Source organism: Euwallacea similis, chromosome 36 (assembly GCF_039881205.1).
Source record: "Euwallacea similis isolate ESF13 chromosome 36, ESF131.1, whole genome shotgun sequence".
NCBI lineage: Eukaryota > Metazoa > Arthropoda > Insecta > Coleoptera > Curculionidae > Euwallacea > Euwallacea similis.
The window spans coordinates 260328-276284 of NC_089644.1; the positions used below are offsets into that span (position 1 = coordinate 260328).

The window sequence follows — 15957 nt, forward strand, 5'->3', positions numbered from 1 at the left end:
GGACTGGATTGATCGATTATGAAGGACCACCCTGAGTTCGCAGTCTCAGAGACACTGTTTTCGCGTATAAAAGAAACTAAACCTTCTTAACTTAACAAAGGTTTATTGGTAACATTAACAACTATACAATATCGAGAAATGCGTTATTTATACAATATCGAGAAATGCGTTATTTAAAGAATGTTGACGAGAGTTTAACGCGTACGAGTCCGTGATGAAGTGGCGAGAAAAGAGAGCTTCTTCCGTTTCGCACCCTCCTTAAGTATTGGTACGGAGGTGTAACACCCATAGACGTACCCCCGATAAAGCCCCATTAGCGGCTTCTAGGCTACCTTGTCGCGTTAAAGCGTAGCACTTAGAGGCACGATCGCTGGGTTTTATTGGAGCCCAGCCATTGTATTCGTTTGGCGGTACCTTTAACTTAGATTCGCAATGTTAGTCCGACAAAGAAGAGTGTTGGAAATCCCAATCATAAAATAACTTCCCTTAATCGAAGATGGGTGTTAAGCGCTGGGAATTCCAACAGTATTACCCAATGGCTGGGATTGTCCATGGGCGTAACATCAGTTTCTTACGCACTTTGATCATTTAAACTAATAAATAATCCAACCATAGTCCGTGATAAAACACTACGTCGCAAGTCCTAACATGCCGGCCCCGTTAAAAAGTCCTAACTTTTTAACTATAAACATAACTATAAACACTAATCATCGTTAATAGGCAACGGGCAGACCTTTGATAAAGTCCTTTTCGAAGTATTCCCGTTTGGCAAACGCACTGTCACTACGCGTACCACCTTGTCCTTCCCTTCGTGAAGTTGAACAACTCGGGCCAAAGACCATCGCAGGGGGGGTAGATTGTCCTCAGCTAGCAGAACCAAGGATCCAATGGCTATAGACTTGTCTTTCAGCTTCTTCCACCTGCTTCTAGTTTGAAGATTGGTCAAATAGTCTCGGCTCCAGCGGTTCCAAAATTGCTGCTGCAATTGCAGTAACCGTTCGTAGCGGGATAGCCGTGATATAGTGACGTCTCTAACTTCGGGTTGGGGCAGATTTACCAGCGAGTCGCCAATTAGGAAATGAGCTGGGGTCAAGGGTAAATAGTCGTTTGCGTCGTTAGAGATTGGCATTAAAGGTCGTGAATTCAAACAAGCCTCGATTTTTGTCAACAAAGTGTGCATTTCTTCATATGCTAGGCAAGATTCGCCAAGAACCCGACGAAGGTGAAATTTGGTTGACTTAACCGCAGCCTCCCAAAGTCCGCCCATATGGGCGCTACGCGCTGGAAGAAAGTGCCACTTAATCCGATCATTTGCTAAATGTGAAGTCACGGCATTGATATGAGATTGGTTGTTGATTAAGGCAGAAAGCTCGAGGAAATGATTATTTGCGCCTACAAAATTGGAGCCATTATCCGAGTGAATATCCGTGGGTTTCCCTCGTCTTGAGCAAAACCGGTCTAAAGCGTTCAGAAAGCTAGCGGTAGAGAGATCCTTAACTAGCTCTATGTGTACAGCGCGGGTAGCAAAACATACAAAAATGCAGATGTACGTCTTGATTCGTTTAGATCTGCGTAACGTGCCTTCCTTTACCAATATGGGTCCTGCGTAGTCGACTCCGCAATTCGAAAAGGGGCGCGAAGGTTTTACCCTTGCAGCTGGGAGAGAACCCATCAGAAATTTTAGCGGTTTTGGTTTAACCTTAAAACAGTGCACGCACCTACTGAGGTTGCGCTTGATCGCGTTTTTTCCGTTTACAATCCAGAATTGTAAACGAATTATCGATAGTAGGTTCTGAACTCCCGCGTGGAGATGCTTCATATGCCCATCCATTATCACTAAATCGGTAAATCTATGCTTGTAGGCCAGTATAATGGGATGTCGTTGTTCATAACTAAAGTCCGAATTCGTAAGTCGTCCGCCGACTCTAAGTATTCCTGCGGAATCTAGGAACAGGTTTAGATTTAAAATCCGACTGTCGCTGACAAGTTTGTTGTTCTTGCTAAGTTCATCAATTTCTCTATGAAACGTTTCACCTTGCGCCAATTTCACTAGTATGATTTGAGCTTTGTTTAGCTCGTCAACTGTTAAGCTGATGCTTTCATTCCTTGTACGTTTTAAAATTTGCTCTTTGAATCTGCAAATATATCCCATCACGCGACGAAGTTTGAATAGATTGGAGAACCTATTAAAGATATTAAAATCGGGTTTATCAATGCTAACATGGGCAATGCATGTGTTTTCCACAGAGGGGGTAGCTTTTAGTTCGGGTAACTGGTTCAACGGGATTTCGCTATTCGATTCTACCTTCACCTCTGCTTCGATTCCGCGCAGGAAATTAGGGCCGTGAAACCAGAGGTTGCATTGTAGCAGCTCCCTTGGACTTAGCCCTCTCGAGATCACATCTGCCGGATTGTCCTTGCTAGGTACATGGGCCCAATCCTCTTCTCTCGATAATTCAGTTATCTTTGCCACCCGATTAGCGACAAAGGTTTTTAGGTTAGACGGCTCGATTTTTATCCATGCAAGAACAATGCTTGAATCCGTGAAATATTTTACGTGCGAGATTGGTATGTCCAAGGTTTCCTTCATCGCGTGCATTAATTTGGCCAACAGATGAGCCGCTGACAGTTCAAGCCGAGGTAACGTTAGCTTCTTAACAGGCGCCACTCTTGATTTTGCAGTCAAAAGCCGAACTCTATGATTGCCGAGGTCGTCTACCGATCCTACATAGATACAGGCTCCGTAAGCCTTTTCCGAGCTGTCACTGAATCCATATAATGCAATTCGAATAGCATTGCCTAAGATCACGTGTCTGACTACTTTGCATTCATTCAGGTAGGTTAATTGTGTCGCGAATTCCTCCCACCGCTATCGGAGGTCATGAGGAACCTCTTGGTCCCAATCGAGTTGCAATCTCCATAATTCCTGAATGATTAGTTTCGCTTTAATCAATACTGGCCCAATCAATCCTAGAGGATCGAATATCTGAGAAATTGTCGCCAGAATCGTCCTCTTTGTTGCGTGCGTTGAGTCGAACCTAACATTGACTGTATATTTCAATATATCTAATTCGGGGTCCCAAGAAATTCCCAACGTTTTCAATTGCTTGTTATGCGGAAGCGTGAAACTGTCAGAGTTTTCGTTGTCGTTGGACTCTAAAATGTTCCTTAATACTGTTCCGCTATTAGATGCCCATTTTCTTAATTTAAAGTTGGCTTGTTCCATTATTTTGTTTAATTCTTTGTAGACGTTCAAGGCCTCCTCTTCCGAATTCAAGCTAACTAGTAAATCGTCCATATAAAAGGAGCGTTTCATTATTTCCGATGTCCGAGGGTATGTATTCTCATTTTGCTTCGCCAATTCTACTAGACAGCGAGTGGCTTGAAAGGGTGCACTCGACGTACCATACGTCACCGTGTTCAGTCGGTAAACGCTAACCGGGTCCCTCGAATTCGCTCGCCAAAGTATTTTCTGATAATCTCGCTCGCTGTCCTGAATTTTTATGTATCTATACATCATCTTGATATCTGCGCTCAGCACTATCTTTCGGAGCCGTAGCCGTAGTAGAATTGCATATAATTCGTCTTGGACTACCGGACCTACCATCAATGTATCGTTCAGCGACACGCCTGAACTAGTTTTGCAACTTGCATCGAACACGACGCGACATTTTGTAGTAATCGAGTCCTTTACTACTGCCCTGTGAGGTAGAAAATAGCTGCTATTTGGCATAGAGTCGTCATTTCCGATTGGCTCTAGGCGCGTCATGTGGCCTAAGGTTTCATATTCGTTCATGAAATCCACATATTGCTTTTTAAGCTCCTCATTCTTTTCTAATTTTCTCTCTAGATTTTTTAATCGACTCAGTGCTATCGGTTTCGATTCTCCAAGCTTCAGGTTTTTATCGATTTTAAAGGGGTACTTTACTATGAAACTATTATCTTTATCCCGGGTCGTGGTTTGAGTAAAGTACTCTTCGCAATAGGATTCCTCCTTAGACAGGAATTTGGAGTGCTCAAATTCTTCAACGTGCCAGAATTTGGTTAATGAATCATTTAACATTTTGTTAGATATGTTCGTCGATAGGTTGCAAACTGTTTTCTGATTCCGCGACCCAAACCCTGCTAAGTTTCCGGATATCACCCATCCTAGAGATGTTTCCTGAAGCACGGGTAACTTATCCCCTAATTTTATTTTTCCAGAGCCCAGTAGATCATAAAATATATCTACCCCTAACAGAATATCGATATTCTTTGGCTCGTTGAAATGTTCGTCTGCCAAATTGATCTGGCCTGGGATCTTAAGCGCTGCTCTAGAGAACTTAAATAGAGGTAGATTTTCGGTAAGCGTTGGCAAAACCAAAAATGTTAGATTGGCCTCAAAACTGTTGAATCTAGACTTTATTTTCGCTTGGGTTTGTCTATTCATTTCCGTGACGAGCTGACTGATGCCATACAGAGGCATATTGATTCTTTTGAAACTTAAATTTAACTTTCTACAAAGCCTTTCGCTCATTAAGTTTGATTGACTTCCCGAATCAAGTAAGGCGTTGCACTTCTGCCATTCTCCCTTTTCATCGGCGATTAAGATATTGGCGGTTGACAGCAATACTTGATCTCTCTCTAGGCTGGCCGATGCTAAGGTTAATGAATAATCAACCCTATGGCGTGCGTCATCCTGGTCCTGGCTGTTTGGTAACCTTGTAGATTGTTCGGATTCCGAGTACTTCCCCTTGTTTATGGTTTGTTTGTCTATGGGCAATAATGGAGTTGCACTATTGCCGTCGTTTTTTGGGTTTCGAACGCCTTCACCTACTTCACGTTTTTCGTAATGAAGCGCCGTATTGTGCTTTTTAGCGCACTTTTTACACCCGCTGGACTTGCATTCTTGATTTAGGTGCCCTATTCGTAGACAATTGCTACACAATTTATGCTTCCGAATTTCGTTGTATTTCTCAGACACCGACAGTTGAGCAAACCTAGGACATTGATAAACAAAATGGTTTTCGTTGCAGATCTGATATTCTCTCCCAACCCTTTGCGTTAAAGAATACGAATAATTCTTAAACGAAGTTGATCCATTTCCTCTTTCCTGACCTCTGTTCTCGTTCCTGTCTTTATCGGGTCTATGTGGCTGAGGTCTCGAGAAACCGCGAGAAGATTCCAATGCGAAGCATTTATCGGTTAAAAAGTCGAGTAATTGATTAACCGTGGGTGACTCAGTGTGGCATTGTTTCCGTTCCCAATCATGGTTCGTACGTTCGTCTAGTTTGCTTAAGATTATTGGGTTCAATAATGCATCCCACTTATCTACGGGCAATTTTAGTTTTTCCAACGCGGCTTTATGTTGCTGAACCGTGTCTATAAGTTTCCTTACATTTGTCGCAGAGTCTTTAATCGCGCTTGGCAAATTAAATAGAATGTTTCTCACGTGATAATTTACGACTGCCTTTTTATTCTCATAACGTTTTTTTAGTAGATTTAAAGCAACCGTATAATTTCCGGGCGTTATTTCAAACGAGTCTATTATTTTCAATGCATCTCCCTTACAACATAATTTCAAGTATAGTAGTGTTTCTGTCTCGCTTAAATCAATTCTATCATGTACTAACGACTCAAAAATACTTTTGAAGCTGAACCACGTCTCATAATTACCAAAGAATGAAGGCAAACCTAGATCTGGTAATTTTCCTAAACTTCCCAACGGCTTTGGGTTTCCTACTGACGCGGTGCCACAATTCTGGTTCGCGTGGGCCAATTTTATAAACCTTTTTGCTTCTGAAATTGCGTTGTAATACATTGATTCGGTTTCAAGCCGATTCTGTCTTTCATTTGGGTCCATAAACTCCAATCGTGTTTGAACCTTATCGAATTCTCTAAAATCATCTTCCAGGTCTTTAAGGCGAATTTCACAAGCAAAGGTTTCTCTGGCATCTGTATTATCGAGAAGGTACTGTTCAAAACGAGACAAGCGTTCTACTAACACCCTACGAGCATAGGAGAGTTCTCGAAATTCACCGTTTTCGGTGGGAATATCCGTTAGATGGATCTCTTTTTCTGAATTTTGTGACGTTTTTCCTTTTCTTCCTCTGAGAGACATTATTAACTAATGTTAATAACTGGGATTAAACTAATAAAATAGATTCGAGATTCAATTAGATACGAGTTACGCTATTTACCGTTATCAACCTGAAGTTTTACCTATTTCACCTTCTTACGATATGACAAAATCGAGACAATAATGGCGTTAATCTCACACTACAAACGACTATTCTAAAGCAGGAGATGATAGACGGGATTATTACGAGGCTAGGTAAATTCAGGAGGAAAATCTTGATAAAAAGGAACTGACTCACCGGTTACTTTTCTTGACTTCTGATGCACTTTCTCGCTCCACTTATGAACTATGTTTCTTAGGCACTGTTCCAATCCAGTCAAATCCGGCTCGAAGGACCAAAATATGTTTGGTCCAAATTTGGCGCGTGTACGTGGTTGGGCCGATTCACCCCTTTCGATACGATAACCGTGAACTACGTAGATCGTGGACTGGATTGATCGATTATGAAGGACCACCCTGAGTTCGCAGTCTCAGATACACTGTTTTCGCGTATAAAAGAAACTAAACCTTCTTAACTTAACAAAGGTTTATTGATAACATTAACAACTATACAATATCGAGAAATGCGTTATTTATACAATGCGTTATTTAAAGAATGTTGACGAGAGTTTAACGCGTACGAGTCCGTGATGAAGTGGCGAGAAAAGAGAGCTTCTTCCGTTTCGCACCCTCCTTAAGTATTGGTACGGAGGTGTAACACCCATAGACGTACCCCCGATAAAGCCCCATTAGCGGCTTCTAGGCTACCTTGTCGCGTTAAAGCGTAGCACTTAGAGGCACGATCGCTGGGTTTTATTGGAGCCCAGCCATTGTATTCGTTTGGCGGTACCTTTAACTTAGATTCGCAATGTTAGTCCGACAAAGAATAGTGTTGGAAATCCCAATCATAAAATAACTTCCCTTAATCGAAGATGGGTGTTAAACGCTGGGAATTCCAACAGTATTTCCCAATGGCTGGGATTGTCCATGGGCGTAACATCAGTTTCTTACGCACTTTGATCATTTAAACTAATAAATAACCCAACCATAATCCGTGATAAAACAATACGTCACAAGTCCTAACAATACAAGATCGTCAGTTGTCAATAATTGCTAGAAGAAACCCAACAAGCACAGCGAGTACTTTATCTAGAGAGTTTGCATGGCTTGAGGGAGTTACTGTGTCGAGGCAAACTGTGTCACGTCGATTGAGGTCTATTAATTTACACTGCCGGAGACCTTTGCGAGTTCCAAAATTAACAGAACAGCAAAAACATACACGGTTACAATGGGCACGAGAAATGGTGGACCAAAATCAAAACTGGGAAAATGTCATGTTTTCAGATGAAACACGAATAGGCCTAGTGTCGGATTCTCGACGTACCCGAGTCAGGAGGGCTCCAGGACAACAAGCCAGATTAGCTACAGCTCAGCCCCGTGTCCCATTTCAAGGGGGTAGTGTAATGTTTTGGGCTGGCATAATGAGAGGTGCTCGAACACCATTAGTTGTTATCGACAGAACAATGACAGGACAAGTTTACATTCAGAAGGTGTTAAACCCAATTGTCCGTTTATTCCGAGGGGCAGTTGGTGCAGATTTCGTCTTCGTTGATGATAACGCACCTCCACATCGAACAATGGAAGTGCAACACTTTTGTAACGAAGAAGGAATAACTCGATTACGATTGCCTCCCGCATCTCCGGATATGAATGTGATAGAGCATGCTTGGGACTTCCTAAAAAGACGGATAAAGAAAAGAAATAACCCTCCCTTAACGTTAAGAGAATTGAGAATTGCAGCAATCGAAGAATGGGAACAAATTCCACAGGTCTACTTAGATGAATTAATTGGTAGCGTGCCAAACCGTCTTAGAGAGTCCATCAATGTCCGAGGAGGAAATACAGACTATTAGGACCAATATTTTTCCCTGTTCCTAATTGTTATACTTAGAATGTAATATTTAATTTTCAAATCTTATAAATCAATTTTCTATTATTTGTTAAATTTAGTTGTAATAAAAGTAAATAGTACAGAAATATCTTTTCAATGTGGTCGGAAGTAAGTCCTGATTAACTTTAGAAATAAATATTACTTGGAAAGTCTTTTGATTTTACCAAACATTCATATGCAATAATTTTGGACATATGTGTATGTGGGGCCGATGATTAGAACGCAGAAAAAGCATAAGTACATATTGGTAGTGGTGGACGCATACAGCAAGTTTGTGTAACTGTATCCGATGAAATCAATAGACACATCAGAGGTACTGCATCGACTACGAAGCCAATCCAGTGTCTTTGGAAATCCTAGGAGAATTATCTCCGATCGAGGAACAGCTTTCACGGCAAAAGATTTCCAGGGTATTGTGAAAACGAAGGAATTGAACACTCGCTAATAGCAACAGAAGTTCCACGAGGAAACAGTCAAGTTGAAAGGGTAAATTGCACCCTTATTTCGCTCTTAAAAAAGATGGCTCCGCCAATACCAGAGAATTGGTACAAACATGTAGAAGCTGCACAAAGATACCTCAACGCAACGCCAAATCGTAGTACAGGGAAGTTGCCTTATCACTTGTTGTTTGGGGTTAGTATGAGGTTGAAAGAAGACCTAAGCCTAAACGAATTGTTAGAGGAGAAACGGATTACACAATTAGGAGAAGATCGCGAAGAGCTGCGGCAAGAAGCAAGACAACGGTTAGAAAAGACCCAGGAAGAAAACCGTCGCCGAGGATTCAATAAAAATCGCAAGCCGGTCCAGGTTTACAAGAAAGGGGACTGGGTGGTAATTCGGCGGACGCAGTTTGGATCAGGATTGAAATTGAAAAGGAAATTCATGGGTTCTTACTGGGTCACGAGGGTACTCAAGAGCGAGCGTTACCTGGTTGAGAAGGTGGGTGAAGATGAAGGGCCACAGCGAACGTCAACATTAGCCGATCACATAAAACCGTGGGGAGCGGATCTCGAGAAAGAGATTGAAACAACCGTTGTGGAATTTAACGATGATAATTGGGGGCAATTATTGCCGCAGCATGGCCGAATGTAGGATCATAGTTGACCATTGAGATATTCTTGTAGATAGGAGTTACTTTTACGTTTGATATATGTTAAATAGTAAGTATGATCTTTAACCTTTCAACCCTACTCGGGGTTCTCGTGTACCCCACACAAAGTTTAAACTAATATTATTCTTAGAATACTACTACCACACGCCTAGATCCCCTTCTACCTTGCTATATAATAGGTGGGGATAGGTTGATATGTTTCTTGTTCAGCTGACATCCGTTTGTGATATGATATACTAAGTTGGAGTATCTGTACACCCCAGAGTAAGATTAGTGCAATAAAGCAATACATCAGTGGCAGAATGCAATATTGTTTTTGAATGAATATTTTTAATTTTGGTAAATTTTCCTTTTGAAATGTTTATTATTGAAAAGTAGCCTAATGTTACAAATAATTAAATCTTAGGTTATGGATAATTTAACTTCTCAACCAACCACGAGTAGTAGTCGTCCTAGTAAGAAACGGCAGCGCCTCTTTCTAAAACAGTTCGAACTTGAGACAATTATTGAAAAGTATCTAACCGAAAAGGAAGATGAATCCCCTGAAGATAATCTCTATCAGTCTTCTGATGAGGAGGATGACACAATTCAACCTATTGACGGAGATGAAGATGCCAGAATTAGCACTGATGAATGTTACTCTACTTTAATTTCGGAGAATAAAAATGGAGATAAAGGTTTAACTAGGGATGATTCAGACTTAGTGAAAGTAATGAATGTACCAACTAAACTCTTCGGAAAAAATAAATTTAAATGGAGCGGGGTAAAGCCAACTCGCACTCGATGTGCAAAAAGAAATATAGTGCTTCATTTACCTGAAAACAAAGGTGATGCTCGTTATGTAAAATCAGGTCTTGAAACTTTATGCTTATTTTTTACTGATGACCTTATGAACAATATAGTACAATTCACAAACTCTGTAATAGAAAAACAACGATCTCGTTATAAAAATGAACGATGCAGAGAAGATGAAGCGGCTTCTGTAAGTATAAGACCAAATTTTACTAAATATATCAGTATAATTGAATTGAAGGCACTATTTGGTCTATATTTGTTAGCTGGAGTTTTGAATATGAATCATGTCTCTGTCAAGGAGTTATTTGATAAATATTCTGGGGTGGGGTACTTCCGTTCCACAATGCCTCAAGCCAGATTTGAATTTCTTACTAATTGTTTGCATTTTGACAATCGTGAAACTAGAGCTGAATGAAAGAAAGAGAATCACTTAGCCCCCATTAGAGAATTATTTGATCATATAGTTCAAAAGAGTCAGGAATTGTATGTTCCTTCTGAATATTGCACAGTTCATGAACAGCTGCTTGCATTTAGAGGCAGGTGTTCATTTAAAATGTACATTCCCTCTAAACTTGACAAATATGGGATTAAAATTATTATGCTTTGTGATGCTAAGACATTTTATATGTTCAATGTTCAAATATATACTGGAAAAGATTCCACTCCGATAGATGTACCAGTTGTTGAATATTATTCAGTGACAATAACCAAACCCATTCACGGAACTAACAGAAATTGTACAGGGTGTTTCAATTTGGAGTGTTTTGACAGGAAAAACCTATTTCTTGACTAGATAGAAGAAAACTGATTTAGGTGTCACGGGCTCGATTTTTGAGAAATGTTTAATGCCAAAAACCGTTTCTCGATATCATCACAGCCCACTAAGATACAGAAGGTTTTTCGATTTTTGGCCATTTTAAAAATCGCCAATAACTTTCTTATGTATTAAAATATTGGTTTTGCGTAAAAACATTACTATAGCACTTTTTTAAGAGGAACGTAATAGACTACTCAAATTTTTTTTGTTGCCCACCGTTTTCCTACAAATTGCTACAACTTCATTTTTTCAAATATAAATCATAGGCCGTCATGGCTTAACAAAATAGACAATTTTAAACCTTTTTCAACGATATATATACTTTTAATATTTATTATCGAAAATGACGGAAATATAACGTATTAATTTTTTTGACATGAGTTGGCTATGAAAATTGCTGTTAACGCAACGAAGCAACTATTCAGTCTTTTGTTTTACAATCACTACTGTTGTATCACTGTCATTTCCAAAGTTTATTTTGAGTTTTCTCTTGATATATAGACTCTTAGTAATTGATATTTAGTATTTAGTTAGAATGTATGAAAATTTTGAAAAATATGACATGTTAAAATGTTATATATTATCAAATGAAAATTCTCAGCAACGAAGCAAAACTCTTTGCTTCGTTGCTTGCAGCTCTTAGCAAACGAACTTTACCTTAACACATATCCTGAACGTCGTCAACCAGAAAAGAGAATTTTTCAAACAATAAAAAATAATTTAGTAAATTATGGAAGCTTTAAAAAGCCTAGACCGAAACATTACAACATAAAGGACGAAAAGGAAATTGAAGAGTTAAATATCATTGGAGAAGTCTTAGAAGATCCGAATACATCCTTACGGACTTTGGCTGAAAGAAGTGGTAATAATACAACAAACATTTTAAGAACGCTTAAGAAACACCATTATAAACCTTATCGCACAAGACGTATTCATCAACTTCACGAGGGGGATGCCATTAGGAGGTTGAGATTTTGCTACTGGTTTTTGGAGAATTGCAACCAAGATATGAATTTTCCATTAACCATTATTTGGACTGATGAAGCGAGAATTGATAATTCTGGAATATTTAACAGATACAATTCTTACCATTGGTGCACAGAAAATCCACATGCGGTTATTTCCCAAAATCGGCAAGGTCGATTTGGATTTAATATATGGGTGGGAATATTTAGAGGGAGATTTGTCGGACCTCATTTTTATGAAGGACATTAAACGGCTGATAGTTACTTACACATTTTGAACACTTACCTTATTCCGTTCCTTGAAAATTTACCTCTCACTCATGTTGAAGACTTGTATTATGAGCAAGATGGATGTCCTCCTCATAACGCTAGAATTACAACTAGGTTTTTAAATGAAGAGTTTCAGCAGAAGTGGATCGGAACGAATGGTCCCATACCGTAGCCGGCAAGGTCCTGTGACCTCACTCCTATGGATTTCTTCTTGTGGGGAAGATTAAAAGATCTCATCTTCAAGGAAAGAAATATTCAAACAAGGGCAGAATTAGAAGAAGCCACTCGACATGCTTTTACAAGAATCACTGCTGTGGAACTGTTAAATACTTGTAATTCTGTGCGAAAAAGATGTTTGCAATGTATTCAAAACGGAGGAGGTCAGTTTGAACAGCTACGTTGAAAGTATGTTTTATAATTTATTTCATTTCATTAGAAGGCATTAAAATGATCTTTTTTTAGGTTTCAAGGCCTTTGACAGCAATTTTCATAGCCAACTTATGTCAAAAAAATTAATACGTTATATTTCCGTGATTTTCGATAATAAATATTAAAGTATATACAGTCTGTCCCAGATAAGGATGAACAGCATGGGGATCTCGGAAACGGTAATAGATACAAAATGGTTTAAATTGGGAAAAAGTTGGGCAATTTAAAGCAAATTAATAATCTGTTTTTATATCGGCGAAATTCCGAATGGTTACGAAGATATCCGGAAAAAAACGAATTTGGCGGTTTTCGTTTTTTGCAAATAACTCTTATGCGGTTATAGTTAGAGGAATAAAAGTTTTACATTATTAAAGCACTTTTTTGAGAACTATTTAGCAGTGTTGCTAGTTTTCTTATTATATCCTTACTTTCGGAGAAAAATGAGTAAACTTTTGATTTTCATATGGGCGTGATATCAATTATTTATATTTTCAAAATCGTCATAAAATTCTCTTTTTCAGCCATGTATTACATTTAATATTTTTCTCAGAAACTCTATGAGTTATAGCCATTAAAGCATTTTTTGATAAGTCGGCCATGATTTTGACTTATAGTAATGGTACACATTAAATAAATGAATGCTGTGGAAACGTCAAAATTATTTAAAAGTTGTAAAATCTTAAATTTGTTTGATGTGTGGAATATTTGGAAATAGAATTATCAGACCAGTTTTCTCTATTACGTTCCTTTTAAAAAAGTGCCATAGTAATGTTTTTACGCAAAACCAATATTTTAATAAATAAGAAAGTTATTGGCGATTTTCAAAATGGCCAAAAATCGAAAAACCTTCTGTATCTTAGTGGGCTGTGACGATATCGAGAAACGGTTTTTGGCATTAAACATTTCTCAAAAATCGAGCCCGTGACACCTAAATCAGTTTTCTTCTATCTAGTCAGGAAATAGATTTTTCTTGTCAAAACACTCCAAATTGAAACACCCTGTACTTTTGACAGTTAGTTTACATCAGTCCCAATGGCACAGAAATTGTTAACAAATCATCAAGTGACAATTGTAGGAACTATTAAGACAAACAAAGCAGAGATTCCCCAAAGTTTTACAGATATGAAAAAAAGGCAGAGAAATAGAGCAATATTTGCTTTTTCAGAGGAATTTACACTTCTTTCAAAATGCCCGCCAAAATCAAAAACCAAAAAAAATGTTATGATGCTCTCTAGTATGCATGATCAAGCAGACAAAGATAAAGATGTTTCATTGCTTGAAATAATTCAGTTCTACAATAAAACCAAAGGAGGAGTCGATACACTAGACAAGTTTTGCCATCAGTATTCCGTCTCCAGAAGAACATATCGTTGGCCTCTTTGCCTATTTTATGGATTACTGAATATTGTCGGAGTAAACACATTAGTACTTGTCAACGGTTCTGAAGCAAAAGAAAAGGAAATCATTCCCAATAGACAAACATATTTGAAAAATTTAGCATTGTTACTTATAAAACCTTATATGAGAGAAAGGTTAACTTGGCCAACTTTGACTTTGTATCTTCAGAACAACATCGTGGGAGTATTGAAAGAAAACGTATCAAACGATATAAAACAACATAAGGATAAAGCCTCAAGAAGGTGTGGCTTTTGTAACCGATCTCACGATCGTAAAAGTCGTATCAGTTGCCAGACGTGTTCAAAATTTATTTGCGCAGAACACTAAGTAAAAATATGCCCCACCTGTGCAAAAAATAACTAGTTTTTAAGAAAATAAAATGTAATGGATTTGTTGGGGTCTCTGTTGACGACTGAGACGAGTCAGACGTGCCTAGCGCGAATTCTAAATAAACAGTTTTTTCTTGTTGATACCGGGCGCCTTGTTGTTCGCGTTGAGATACGGAAATACGGATACGTAGGAAAACACTGCCACCACAGAAAGGAACGCTCCCCTGAGATGGAGGAGGGGAGCTCGCAAGAATCGGAATGGGACAAGTCGTCCCAAGAAGGTTTTAAAACACCTAAATCCAAAAAAAGAGGTAGGAAACCAAAAACTGCCACACCTTCCACACCCACAACCCCAACGCCAGACCCCAAAAGACCTGCCTTTTACAGCGCACCACAACCTTCAGTTTCTCAAAACAGAGCATTATTAGCAACAACAACAACCACTAAACAACAACAACAACAACAAAAACAAAACCCAACATTCACCCACACTTTTACAGTGGTAGCACCAACCTCAACAACCAGAATCCAATTCGCTCTGGAGTGGGAAAAAATCAGCCCTGACAATAAAGACATTATTATCAAACAAGAGAGGAATCTCCTCATAAAGACCAACAACGAAGGGGGTACGGCGGAAGCACTACAAATGTTAACGCAAAGAGAAATTATAACTTCTTTCAAAATAAACAAAACTCCCACCGCAGTAACGAATCAAACAAACACCGTTCGACGCATGTCGCCGTCATACTCCGTGGTCGCCACCGGAGTGGACTTGGATATAACGGACTGCATGTTCTTGAAGCACCTGGAGAAGCTGGGGTTGAATGTCCGGTTCTGCAGAAGAATAATCTCAAGACAAAGGAGCACCCCTACACTAATGATGAGGCTGATCACAGGAGATTTAACCACCTATGAAAAGCTGATAAACGACCGTGCAGTACATTTCCTGGGACGCCTATATAGAATTGTGGAAAGCAAACCACCGGCACCTATACCCGTTCTCTGCAGCAAGTGCAACTTCTTTGAACACCGTTCGGAGGACTGCAAAGTTCCCACCAAGTGCAACAAATGCCAGGGCCCTCACCCAACAGCGACATGCAAATCTCCACTCCCTCCCAGGTGTACGGCTTGCAACTCGGAAGATCATGCAGCATGGAGTATGAAATGTCCGAAGAGACCCACTGCTCCGATCGATGGAATACCTAATGTAAAAATCAAATGCCTGAACAGGAGGACGGCCGAGGTGTCGATAGCGATGTCGAGAGACAGCAGAATTCACTCAGCAATAACAACCCACGATTACATAATAAATAAATACAAAAACCAAATTAATAAAACAACCAACACCGACAGAGAAGAACTATTAAAGAAATTAAGGAAACAATTTGTGGGGGACTTTGCGGTCGATACCTCGGTCGTCTTCTTCGGCAATAATATGTATATTTTAATGTTTGATATGCTCTCTCCAAGCAAAACCTCCCCGACTGAACTTACGGAACAACTTAGACAAACAATCACAAATACAGAACATTCAATTTGAAACTAATATATGCCAACATTAACGGACTGAACCACAAAAAGCATCTGATTTACAACTACATGGAACGAAACAAAACGGACGGTTGCATGTTCGTAGAAACTAAAACAAAACCTGGACAGACACCGGCATACAGGGACTGGCAGTATATTTATAAACATGGCAACACTGTCAACAACGCCAGAGGCGGATCGACAGTACTACTCAAACCACATATAAAACTAGGAAAAGCAAACCCCCCTTCTTTGAATAATCCCC

At 39.4% G+C, this 15957-nt stretch overlaps 2 protein-coding genes across 2 annotated transcripts; one reads left to right on the forward strand and one right to left on the reverse strand.

Annotated features, from left to right (window-relative positions):
• Positions 1–703: 703 nt before the first annotated feature.
• Positions 704–6100, reverse strand: LOC136418593 (uncharacterized). The gene is made up of 2 exons (XM_066404698.1): positions 3039–6100; positions 704–2765 (listed from the first exon to the last, which is right to left on the reverse strand). Exons 1-2 carry the CDS (start codon positions 6098–6100, stop codon positions 704–706), a joined length of 5124 nt encoding a protein of 1707 aa, XP_066260795.1.
• A 3468-nt stretch (positions 6101–9568) lies between these two features.
• On the forward strand, positions 9569–15702 carry LOC136418594 (uncharacterized). Its single transcript, XM_066404699.1, has 3 exons — positions 9569–9868; positions 11408–11633; positions 14354–15702. Exons 1-3 carry the CDS (start codon positions 9569–9571, stop codon positions 15700–15702), a joined length of 1875 nt encoding a protein of 624 aa, XP_066260796.1.
• The last annotated feature ends 255 nt before the right edge of the window (positions 15703–15957 follow it).